The sequence below is a fragment of the Ischnura elegans genome, chromosome 11, assembly GCF_921293095.1.
Source record: "Ischnura elegans chromosome 11, ioIscEleg1.1, whole genome shotgun sequence".
Classification (NCBI taxonomy): Eukaryota; Metazoa; Arthropoda; class Insecta; order Odonata; family Coenagrionidae; genus Ischnura; species Ischnura elegans.
The window spans coordinates 98,913,458-98,925,892 of NC_060256.1; the positions used below are offsets into that span (position 1 = coordinate 98,913,458).

Here is a 12,435-nt window from a genome sequence, read left to right on the forward strand (position 1 = left end):
TACGACTCTGGCAAGTGTGCGGCTATTCCCCAAAAAAACCCTTACTTAACTGTTGATTGCTATGAATTGATTTCAAGTGATGATGACGATGAATGCTCTGTACTTGGTACTTCAAGTCAAGGGTTACTTTTGATAGGAAAGGGTAGAGTTCACCCCGCACAAAGCAACAAGACGGGTAGGCACATTTCACACTTAAAGGGTAGAGCGGTCAGTTCCTTTCCCTAGGCCACCCCCATCACCGCGACTATCATCGTTGTTTCCCTAGGCTTCACGTAAGAATTGATCCCGGGACTATATGGCCAAAACCAATAATGTCTCTATCATGAGCTACCAAGTTCCCTGAAATAGAGTTAGGATAAGATATTCCCAACTCATAATCAGAATGAATGAAAATACAAGTATGTGTAGACCATGTTTTCGATCAATATATAGGCCAAACCGGGCGTAAGGAATCCCTTGCCATCACCTCTCAACAAAAACTATGCTGTTGAAATTGGTATTAAATAAATATTTTCATTCCTCCATTTCAATGGATGTCACAGGGACACAAAATGAAATCATTTTTTAAAATGTGATAGCTTTTAGTAATTTATTTAACTAAATTAAATTATACCAATTTATTTTAAAGGCTGCTTCACTGATGGAACTCTATTTAAAAATGAAGGCAAAATCGACCAAAACTAAAATATTACATCAAATTAAGTTTAAATTTATTTTTCACCAAAATCTGAATTTCTGCTCATTCACCAGTAAGTGCATTTCAACAATTATAATTGCAATTGATCAAATTTATGCAAGTAAGTTCTACAAAATGATGACTCGCCCTAAAAAAACATAGTATCGTTCGTTTTAGTACTCTGTAGGTAAAAAAACAAATTCAACAAAATAAGTTATCGTTATCGAAATGAATATCTATTTATAAGATTCTCTTGGAAAACGTTAATTGCCCTGCTTCCTGGTATCAGTTTTATTTATAATCTCCTCATAATTCTGGCTTTGAGAAGGAAATACCAAACTTTTTGACTGTTGAAATGGAAAACATGCGAGGGAAATTAGTAAAATGAGGAAAATTTGGACTTCAACAGAAATATAATTTGGCAAGTAATTACATAATAGCAGGTAAAAGAATGGAATTCAGCAATTAAGTAACACGGAATGAAGTCCGCGATAATTGGCCGATTATACTGATTTTTCATTTATTTACCTCGAGTAACGAACCGCGTTATACAGCATAGGTGTAAAATATGTGAGTAGAGAAAAATTAATAAAAAGGTGAGGTACCTCAGCCCATATGAAGCGATTTATTCCGATCTCAAAATTGTATTGGTTAATGTTTCAAACGCAGCGTCATTAATTAGCCTCTCATGACGTGGAAAATGCTTTTTCCGAATGATTTTCTCTCGTAAAAGAAAATCAAAGTATGAAAATCTGTTTAGAGAAGTCAATTCATACCGGGTTCTAAATCGAACCTAAACCACTTTTACTCTGAAATGAAGGGATTTCAATGAACAAACATAACTAAAATTTAACACAAGCAGTTCAAAGCCGATATAATTATTCTCATATACTTTTTCTCAGCTCATTGTCAGTAGTAAAGCAGTCTTTCAAATATCATAGAAGTTTCTAGTCGTGAGAGCTACTTGGGGCTTCTTAAGTTAAAGGAAATCCTAATACCATAAGATTTTGCCATATATGGCTTAGTAGTGAGATTACAAATTGATAATTCATCATAAAAAAATTATAAGGTCTAGGTTAAAGCGCAAAACAAATGAAAAAATTGATTGTCAGTGAGTGGTTTAATTGTGGTCATTATTTATACTTTCCTGATATTTGTTTTCTAACCTAAAAATTTCATTCGCTATGCTGAACTTTTCGTTAAGTTAAAAACGTGGTATATAAAATATAAAATACGGTAATAGTACTCCTTGACGAACCAGGCTCAAATTGAAATATAAACCCTTAACAATTAACCTTTGCGTAATTTAAAAACCTTTGTTGAAAAAACTAGTTCAATAAAAAAATTAGTCGATAGAATTCGCCTTACTCCGGTCTCCATTGTACCTAGATCGACGTAATATATTTCTCTCACTTCGCCAGTTAGTGTGGAACCCAGAATGACTGCTAGGGCGTGTTCTGATGAAAGAGAGGCGCTTTCTCTTCTTACAGAATCATTTTCCCTTCCATGGCAAATCCCCCTCCAGCGTGGATCAAATCCCCAATTTCTCTCCAGGAACGGGGACGAATTCGAAGCAATCCTGGAAAACCCTTACTCAATGAAGGAGGGGAGCGATGCGTCATCATGTAGATGAGAGAGAAGGTGTCTTTTCGACGCCAAAATGAGAGCGAAATCATCAGAAGCAGAAAGGGAGGACAGTGAAAAGGGACTTTCTCCTTTCTCCCCTCGTCTTCTCATTTGAATCGGGAGTTCAGCAGAAGGGTGAAAGTGAAGTGCGCTCACGATGACCTCATTAGCGACGCAACAATGCCGAGGGACGATGAGGGTGATAGGTGGTAATCATTAACTGAGCAGCTGCTGGAATTCGACGGAGCCTCGCACGTGCCTGCTGGGTTATTTCGGCAGCCGAGCGAGTGAGATTATCACGCGTGCTACTGCTCCACTGAGATGCATTTTCCGCGCCGTGCCAATCGAACAACCACACGGTCCATTTGCCAGCAACCGCCGCACCGATGACGTAAAATAAAGCACCAGCATAATGATTATCCTTAATGGCAATCCATATGCTACGAGCAAAACCCGATAGGGTTTCATTTCCATCTGTATTCATTTCTCATACTAAATAAATGTTAGAAAACTTAGCCAATATGTTCACAGAGTCTTGCTCAAACGCCCAGCATTTAACGCAGCACTCGAGAAAACTAGTCTTCCACAACGACAAGAACAACATCATCTTAGAATCCCACTATATTTGCAGGTCCAACAAAAACGATATGTCAAGAGAGATATTTTGCCGACCAGATGCGTAAGGGAATTCGTTTTTCCTCCGAACAATATAGGACATCATAAAATGCTAATTGGTCCTAAGGCAATCACATGACTCCAATGCAAGCCTTCATTCGATGATTTTGTTTACGGCTGTTGTCCTATCTTACATCGCCACGCACCCACGGAGGAGGTTGACGGGGTAGTATGCATATTTATTTGTAGTCTAGTTATGATGGATGATGGCTATCATTACAGTAAAAACGGCCGAAATAAGGAATTCTCCTCAAGTTGAGTTTTTAATTTTTGCCATGGATACTTGATGAAAATTGTGTCAGAACCCTATAGTGAAATTATCAGGGCGCATTATTTGTCATTCAATAGTAATAAGACACCGAAGTCGCACAGATTTTTTTTATTTTTCTTGAGAATGAAAACGCACGTTTATTGGACGAATCTTTCGCGATACAGCCCGTCGCAGATGACACTGCCCTAAGACATGACGCGACGAAGCCACTGCGAATACCACCATCCTAGCAAGAGATAAAAATTACAAAACGAGAATTTCAAGAAGTCCTGAAGATATATAATCGCATAAATAGTTTAGGAAAAGATAATGTACAAGGATCGTTTACACGTAGCTCTCAGTAACTACCAGAAGAATAAAAAAATATCCTAGGTGCTCCAAATCTGCTCCCAAATCCAGATATCTATTGACTTCCAGTAAAGGCGGTTGTACTAACCCTGATGAGATCTCCAGTAGAAGAGACGAAATGTTGGCCATTCTAAAAATCAACGCGGGATAACAAAAAAATACCACTCTTTTACAAGTGCATAACGTTTCTAACCGCGGTAATTCGATGCCAATGTCACTTCCGGAAATAACGCCGGAAACGAGCTGGCCACGCGCGCTATCTCGCAAACCAGACCGGAATACTACCTACTCGGATTCAGGTGCTCAAAAGGCTGGGCCATCTTTACGGCGCCATGAAAAGGAGCCCGCTCAGCTCCGCGATTTAGGACAAATCCAGCCGGCCGTAAAACACGGATAGTGGATGAGTTGGAATGAAGGGGTCCGTTCAAGAGTACCTGCCTGCCAATGGATGAAAAGGAAGGGACGGGAAGATACCTCCGTAGCACCTCACAAGCTGCCATGTTAGGCGTATGGCGGGGGGTGGCAGGCAACTTACCATTTACTTCATAAACTGCACCAAAAAATAAGGTTTGCCTCGAAATGGTTATTTAGCTACAGTTTAGCATTTATTTAATTTCTTTATTTTTTGTGACAAGTATTCTAAATTAGATAAAAAATGCTTGCGTGGATGTAGATTATATTGCTTGAGCAATTGAGTAAAGGTGTCTCTCAGAGCGACATGGTGAACATCATATTAGAACCCCTACGTATTCCCAGGTCCGACAGAAAGGATAAGGGACTTTTAAGAAATGCTAAGCGGAACTTCGTCTGCGTATTCCCTTTTTTTAATCGGCTGGTGTCCCAGCACTCCTGTCACACGCCTTTTGGGGCATCCTGCGGAGTAACAATTATGTAGATTTAGTTGAAGAAAATTATTTACGTATCCTTTTGGAAAACAATTTCCCTCATTTTTTCGTCCGTTGGGCAGTTAGTTATATCATGGCTCTAAAATGATGTTCTGCGGAGCATTCTGAAAGATATTTTCAACATTTTTTTCAAAACTTCACCAAACATCATCATATTAATTCCAACCAAAAACTGTAGGTGCAAAGGGATTTAAGGTATTGAGCTAAGCGTCCACTGGAGACTAAGCCTCCAGAGTCGAGTCACAAGTGGAAATGGGATTGTGACCGCTCTCGCAGACAACTTTATATAAGTCAAAGGAGACTTCAATTCATCTACATCTGCATAATACCCTATACCCATAATACCTCTAGGGTGTTTGGCAGGGGGTGATCAATCACCAGCATGCAGCATGTAATTAGATGCCCAAAATTGTTGCCATTCCAAAATTGTAGCCAAATTCCCTCAATTGTTGCCATTGGTCACGCATAGTTTCCAACTCATCAAAAAAGTCAAAGAATTTGAATTATTTTCGTTCTATTGACACTGGTCTCAGAATACAAGTATGAGGCGTAATTATCAGCCATTTTCTTCAGTGGAACCACATTGTCGAGATAAATATCTGAAACTTGAGTCTCGAAGACCTCTTGGAGGCTGAGACTAGTCTTCAATGGACACAGTTTCGAAATTTTCTCACCAGTGGACACTTAGCTTAAGGCGTTGTACCTACGCAAGAAATATATTTTCATGCATTTTCTCAATTTAGTTCCAGCGCCCACTATTTCCTCAACGTCACACACGAATAGCATTCTTAGGATTGCTATTCATGAGTGACTGCCGTTGCATAGAATATATCCCATCAGCAAAATAAACACCTATTATATACGCTCACAAAACCTACAAAAATATGCTCGTGTTTCTTCTAAAATTATAATGCATTGAAAACTACGAACATTTTGCATGCTCTTTGCTGGTGGTAAGTCACACCCTGCCAAACACCCTAGAGGCGGCTCACAGGGTATGATGCAAATGAAGGCACATTCTGCACGAGTATATTGTATGCGGTTCTTGCACCGGTGGGCACAATGAGATTTAATAAGATTATGCATCTCCCTATTGAAGCATTTATGCTAAGTTTATTTCTCTCTCTTTCTTCCGCGGACCTACCAACAGAAAGGTAAGCGAAGGGAAGTGAGGTGTTCTCTTCAATGTAGCAGAGCCGACGATTGTAGGGAGTGAGGATATGGGCAGGTGGAGATAAAATGACGGGGCGAAGGAAGGATCTCTTGGGAAGGACGAGAGGAAAGCGAAAGGCAGACAATGAGCGGAGAAAGCTTCCCTCCATCATTACACGGCGATCCTCAAGCCCAACTGCCTCTCGGCGAAAATGCTGAAATTTGAGAGGAAGGGCTGTTTTATTCGTCACTAACTCGCCCCGACTTTCATTGCTCTCTTAAAACACTCGACCGCACTTGGTAACCAAATTACGTCACTCAACAGAGGCATACAAACGGACTGGCTTGTTCTATGGCGCAAAGTCTCCGCTTACTTTTAGGGGCTTCTCTTTCAGTGAAATCGGTTTTGGGCGATGTTAAGTGAAAAGATGGAGCTTAAGTAAACTTCGTGCTGCTACAAATAATTTAATTGGTTACGCCCCAAATGTATGTGAATCGAATTCAGTTTTATCCGCACACAAATGTTTTTTAAAAGTTTTCAATTGATGGTTTGCTATTTCCAATTGAATTCTCCAAAACCTAGCTTTAGCAAAACCAAAATTTGTCAATAATAGCCAAAATAAAAATAGCACACATTGAGCTATCGGAAAAAAACAATGGAAACCTACACTTGAGATTCTCGAATACAATTTTATTTCTAAATCGCTATTTAAAGGGGCTTCCAGAACGGGAATATGGAATACATTCAAGAACAGCTTAAATACCATGACGGAAATAGAAAACCAGTTTCCATTGAAAAATATATTACACGTTTAGATGGATTTCTGAGATGAACACATTTCTAGATAAAGTCGTTCATACACCTGGAAACGGCATATACTTGTCGAGGTTCAAACTAGGTACCTAACAAATAGGGAAGTGGCTCATGAAATAGCGTGTGGATCATTTCACGGAAAGTCAACTAAAACTTCACTCCCAGGATCTCAGATTTTGATCAATTCTCTCTCGAGTGATGATCTCATATCGGTTGTTTCTTCTTTCAGCTTACACCTACATTTCTTTGGACCACAAATCTTAAGTTTTCAGTTTGCTAACTGCTCTGCTATTGTTAAAAAATTGTGAAATACTGAATGATTTTTGTCATCTACGAATTACCCGATGGAGTTCCAAGGTGTATTAATAGTTAAAGTTTGTGTTGCATAAAAAATAGAAAATTCGATTTTATGCTGCTATTTCATAGCTATTGTTAGTACATGTTATAATGCAGCTTTAATTCTTTGATTTTATACTATCCTTAAAGAGGCGAAATAAATTCATTAAAGCATTGGAAAAGAACTAAATACACACTCATAGTGACCGAGCCTCAAGACAAACTGAAACGATTCCAAAAGTCGATCAAATGTAAACAGACGATCATTTCGTCAAGGAGTAGTTTAAAAAACAATGACCTGCTTATCATAAGTCATTTATTTATTTTATATTTTATAAATGTATTTATTTTTTATGCAGCCTAGATAAATAATCATTCTAGTATATTATTATTACCGAATTATTTCTAATTATATACTGAATGACTCTTCCCGGGAATTAAAATTATAGTTTTATCGATAACCAGGATCAATAAAAGTAAACTTGCCAATGCCTGTTCTAGTAGTAATGGTCACGATTGCCTAATGTTTTCTAACGCTTAAAAATATATTGCAATACGTCATTTACTTATATAGAGTACAAAATGTATAAAAAAATTTAGGTAAAAAGGCTTAATCAATATTAAAGCTTAAATGTGGTGCAAAACAATAGTTATAAAAATCATTACAGCTGCGTCAGCAACGGAACAATGTTAAAATGAGCTGCTCCACACCTTTGTTACCCTATTTGGCAGCCATTCTCTGCCAATTCCAAACATTTCGTCAAAGGGTGCCATTCGGATCTAGACACACGTGTCCAATCAATTGTGACTCCCAAGGGAGCGGAGACGACTTCCTGCTCACTGTGCCTTCCCCCACCCCCCCATCTGCGTCTCTCTCCAAGGAAATGAGTCGCCCTCTCCAAACACACTGCTTCAATGACAACCGAGGCCGCCTCCTTGCCAATGAGAATGAACACTGAGCGAGAGCATCCATTGAAGCCATTACATTGCCAACCCAATATTTTTTTAGAGTTTTCCAAAAAGTTACTCTGACCCCGGTCACGCGCACTGGTCGTCAGTGGCGGATACATATGGGGGGCTCGCGCCCCCCCTCCTTGCGGGGCCGCCCCCATTGGCGAACATCGTAGAACGAAAATTGCAACTTTTTATATCGTAAGACATTGTCTTATATACGTTTATAATGAGCTTAAATAAAACTTTCTTCAAATTCGCAACGTGGCTTGATTAATTTTCTATTACTTACGACAAAAGTAAAGGTAGCTTAAGACATCCTATGCGCCCCCCCTTGAGTTTTTTCTGTATCCGCTACCTACACGGGTGCAGAGTCGTATGCCCCAAGGATAAGATGAAAATGAGAATGAAAAAATCGCAGAATTGGAAACCGAATCTCCATATTGCTGAACAGATATGTGACCAAGCTATATACCACCAAGCATTCTGATTCCCAAACCAGCCTCGGATTGACCTGGGTGAAGATGTCTTAGTGGTGTGATTGACAAAGTAGGAATTATATCGCCGAAAGTGGCTTAATAAGTTCGACATACTTCTCCTGTGCACTGCTTGAGACATCAAAACCTTGTCCTGTAATAACCCAGCCGAAGATTCGCCTAGCAATTGTATGGATTGGTGGTTTACTGTTAGCATACTTGACCGAGGGATATCGAGGGATTCTCGGATAGATTGAATGATTTTCAGGGCAAATTTCATCGATGGTGTAAATAAAAGTAAATACAGGTAAACAGGTCGTTTTCCCCCGATAATGACGGAAGAAAAAAGTTCTAGGCAAATTCAAGGTCGAGAAAAGGCAAGACTACACAACTCGTGGTTTCTTTATAAGCTTATCACGCAACAAGATGTGGAATTCGATGCGTAGAAGGCAGTATTCGTGGTTGGAGGAGTGACTGACTGACCTGTACAAGGGCACGCCTTCGTTGTCCTTGAACCAGAGCACCATGTTGATCCGATCGTTGATCCTTGGCGGCCGGATGTCGCACGGCAGCTCAGCGTCCTTGCCCTGCACGACCCACACCACTTCCGCCGGAACTACGACGAAAAAAAGAAGTTAAATTTTGTGTTGGATTTAAATCATGCAAAATAATCACAACACGCTTCAAAAATAATCAATACAAAGTTCAGAATGACACTTAAGCTGTGAATCTAGATAACATATAGCAAATACGGTCGCTTATTCAAACTCAGATTCGCAATCGATAAACTTGTAATGCCAAACACATCACATCCTAACCATGATTCAGAAATGTGTTCCCTTTGCTAAATAAAAAAAGATAACAAAATAAATTTTATTAATTTGCAAAATTATTAGCAATTCTCTTTTATCAATTTATATATTTAACTCATTTGTATTTGACCGTAAGTTTACCTCTTTATTTTCTTAGATGCCAATTCTCATATTTAAGAAAACATAAAGATTGACAAAGGTCTGCTATATATATATTCCAGATTATATTTATATATATATAATCTGGAATTTTTAAAGCGTTATCATACGTCTAGAGACGATTAGATCATCAAAAGTGAATAAATACGACAGGTGAAATGAAAAGGATACGTCTTCTCAAAGTATACAAAAGAAGATTCAGAAATCTTGATTTTTACAGCAAAACTATTAATTTACAACTATTAATATATTCTATACAGAATTCTTTCATTGTAGATACCCTATAATTATCGCTCTCACCTACGAGGACCAGAAGGACAAAAGGCTAGACTAAATTTCAAAAATGTTTATGACGGATGGATAGCAAAGAAAAGAAAAAAAGAAGACCATTTCCCTGAAATTAAGATACCAAGATTCAAGACCTGAAAAAGAAGATATCAAAGAGCAGAAGAAAGCCTACTAGCCATACGTATGAGGAGTCACGGATAAAATATCCAGAATAATACGAAAAATATTACCAGATAAAAACCGCGTTGAAACCACGCGCGGCCATAAGAGACATATCCAATACCGATACCCGTGGGTAAAGCAGAACGCAAAATACGGACTGAAGTTAAGGAACATGCCACACACTAGGCCTCACCACCGATGTAAACAACCCGAAAATTCTCGCCAGAGAAAAAATTTACAAAACGATAATCTAATGGAGGCCTTGCAAATGAAGAGATAGCGAAACAATTTGAATAGCCACAACGGATAGAAGATTGAGAAGATTGGTGATACATGGCATCCAGTCATTTCTTAAAATAAATATGCCCAGAAAACTCTCTGGCGGCTATCACCACCTATTGAATGATGTGTAGTGAAGGCGACACAGCCATCACCCTAATGAGGCCTCTGAAATTGGAGAGAAAAACTTGATCATTTAAAAATCTTTACGTGCATGGCCCCAAAAACTGATAAATAATTAAATTCAATAATATCCGCTCAAATATATTTGGATCTCATTAAATACATTTAGACCCCTCTTCATTGAAACCAGTCTTAAAAAAATAATTTTTGACATATTCCTGGTAAATTCTTCGTTGCCATAGAAAATAACTGAGATGAATATAGCCGTTCAAGGGATCAATGTAATCCATTTCCATATCTATAGTATTGACACATGCATATTTCAAAATCTTTCCTAGCAAGGAGTACGCTACGAAGAAGGAATTCAATTTTTTAAGAATAGAGATTGCGTCATTCGCTGACCTTTTCAAGGAAATAAAAATCGTAATTCAACGTGACGACCCAATTTTCACTCCACCCTCATGAGATCTCAGTGTCACGCGTAATATTTCGCAGACACATGTAATTCGAAGACTTCGCTTCAATGGAAGACCTTTAACCCAGATTGAATTTCGAAATGTAAATTTGAATCCAGTTTGGAGGAATATTACGTATCGGCTTCTATTATTTGAAAGTCCCCATGCGATAGGTGACCTACTTTCACGGAATTCCCAGCCAATGGACTAAAACAAGCACGCTAGATTGATATCAGCAGAGTACACCTTAAATGTGGTCGCCTTCATATGCGCCGCAACGAATTCACACGATAGGATATAAAGAGAAATCTTTGAACAAAAAATAACCTCTGTATTTATTTTTAATGAAACAAGAAAGAGCTTTATGAATATATATTGACATAGATTGCTATTTAAAGATTATTCTCAATTCATCATTTATTTTTTTACGAAGAATAAACAGTATATATAAAGCAATCATTAAATGATGTGTACTATAAAAAATGATCTGAAATTATAAAATACAATACATTTATTCTATAGGTAACAATTTAATTATCGTGGCTCAAATACTCGATTACTTTAATACTTTATATCATTCTGTTTCCATAGATTTTATTGCATAGTGTTAGTACGTATTTACATTGATTTTAGGCAATATATTCAAATTAAATTTTCAAAGAGGTTGAACAATCAGAGAAGCATGCCATAGAGTTTTATTGACGGTTCATAGAAAAAATAGGCAATAAATATGAATTTGGACTAACGAAGGAATTACCTTTTAATCTATGGGGATTCATGGAAAAACATAATGTGGATTGGTCGCCATCTATCATTCTTCTGCAGAATTATAACAGTAAAATACTGCTGAGAAAGTGTAGAAATGAAATTAATTTGAGCTGTTTCTTGGCCGCATCGATTGCTTTTACGGGGTTTACTTACCAATCCCGCATTACGTCCACGTTAATTTTAATTCCATAGCTTCTTTTTCCACGATTCAATGGACGAATATTTCAAAAGAGGATCCTCAAGTCGGCATCTTTCAATGTCGTCACACACCGCGTATTTAAATGGGTTTACAGAAGTCGCCACTCGCATCGCTGACGGACAAATCGATCCGAGTTTCACGGGGAAATAAGGTATAATCAGGGGTATTAACCAAAATTTAAACGCATGACGATGTAGTTTATATCATTCATAACTCATCAATGCTATTCCTCGCAATCACAAATATTTTACTTCAAAATGTTGGAAAAAAGTGGATCGTATTGCATCATCACCGCGTCGCGGACATTTTTGAAATCCGATTAAATGCGACTGAAGCAACAGAAATCAGCCTTCTATGAGATGGAATTGGGCATCCTTTATGAAGTCCCCATGATTCAATGCTAGAATAACCAAACACCAATGAAAAGCGATTAGCATTAAATTGAAAACAAAGGAGCAAAGGCAATCGCATTCCACGAGTAGGTACATAGTGTGGTTTTTTTCTGCAGTTGCATCCTATTTTTTTCATTGTAATTATTACATAATCCGCAGTAGGTATACGTATAAATTAAAATGCAAGTATCATGTTTTTATTGTAAATAGGACAGTACTTGAATTCAACAGATCATCATTGCAAAAGGTTGAGTTTAATGATGGCTTCTACCTGCTATAGTTATGCGAAATTGCAACATAAATTATCATAGAAATTTCTTCGCATGCTATGATTTACTATTTTCCGTTCATTTTCTAATGCTTTGTTATTTTCTTAATAATGCTGCATTACATTCAAAATAGCTCCAATTATTGAAACGAAAAGTTTGCGAAACCTCGGAAAGAAAACTGGTGGATTCGAAAGTACTGAGCTTATCTCCAATTATAGCAACATTTATGTGAAAAAGGTAAAAAAAAATTAAACATAATTGAGGGGTTGAGAAGCCAACGGTACAAGTGATTTTTTTCT

General features: G+C 37.9%; 1 protein-coding gene across 2 annotated transcripts in view; it reads right to left on the reverse strand.

Moving 5' to 3' along the window:
* Window positions 1-12,435, reverse strand: part of LOC124167583 (nephrin) — a 952,155-nt gene that overhangs the window by 397,893 nt on the left and 541,827 nt on the right. For both annotated transcript variants that reach the window (XM_046545557.1, XM_046545556.1), the window contains exon 2: window positions 8,714-8,846. In XM_046545557.1, the coding sequence (XP_046401513.1) occupies window positions 8,714-8,846 (133 nt within the window). The remainder of the gene's footprint in view (window positions 1-8,713; window positions 8,847-12,435) is intronic.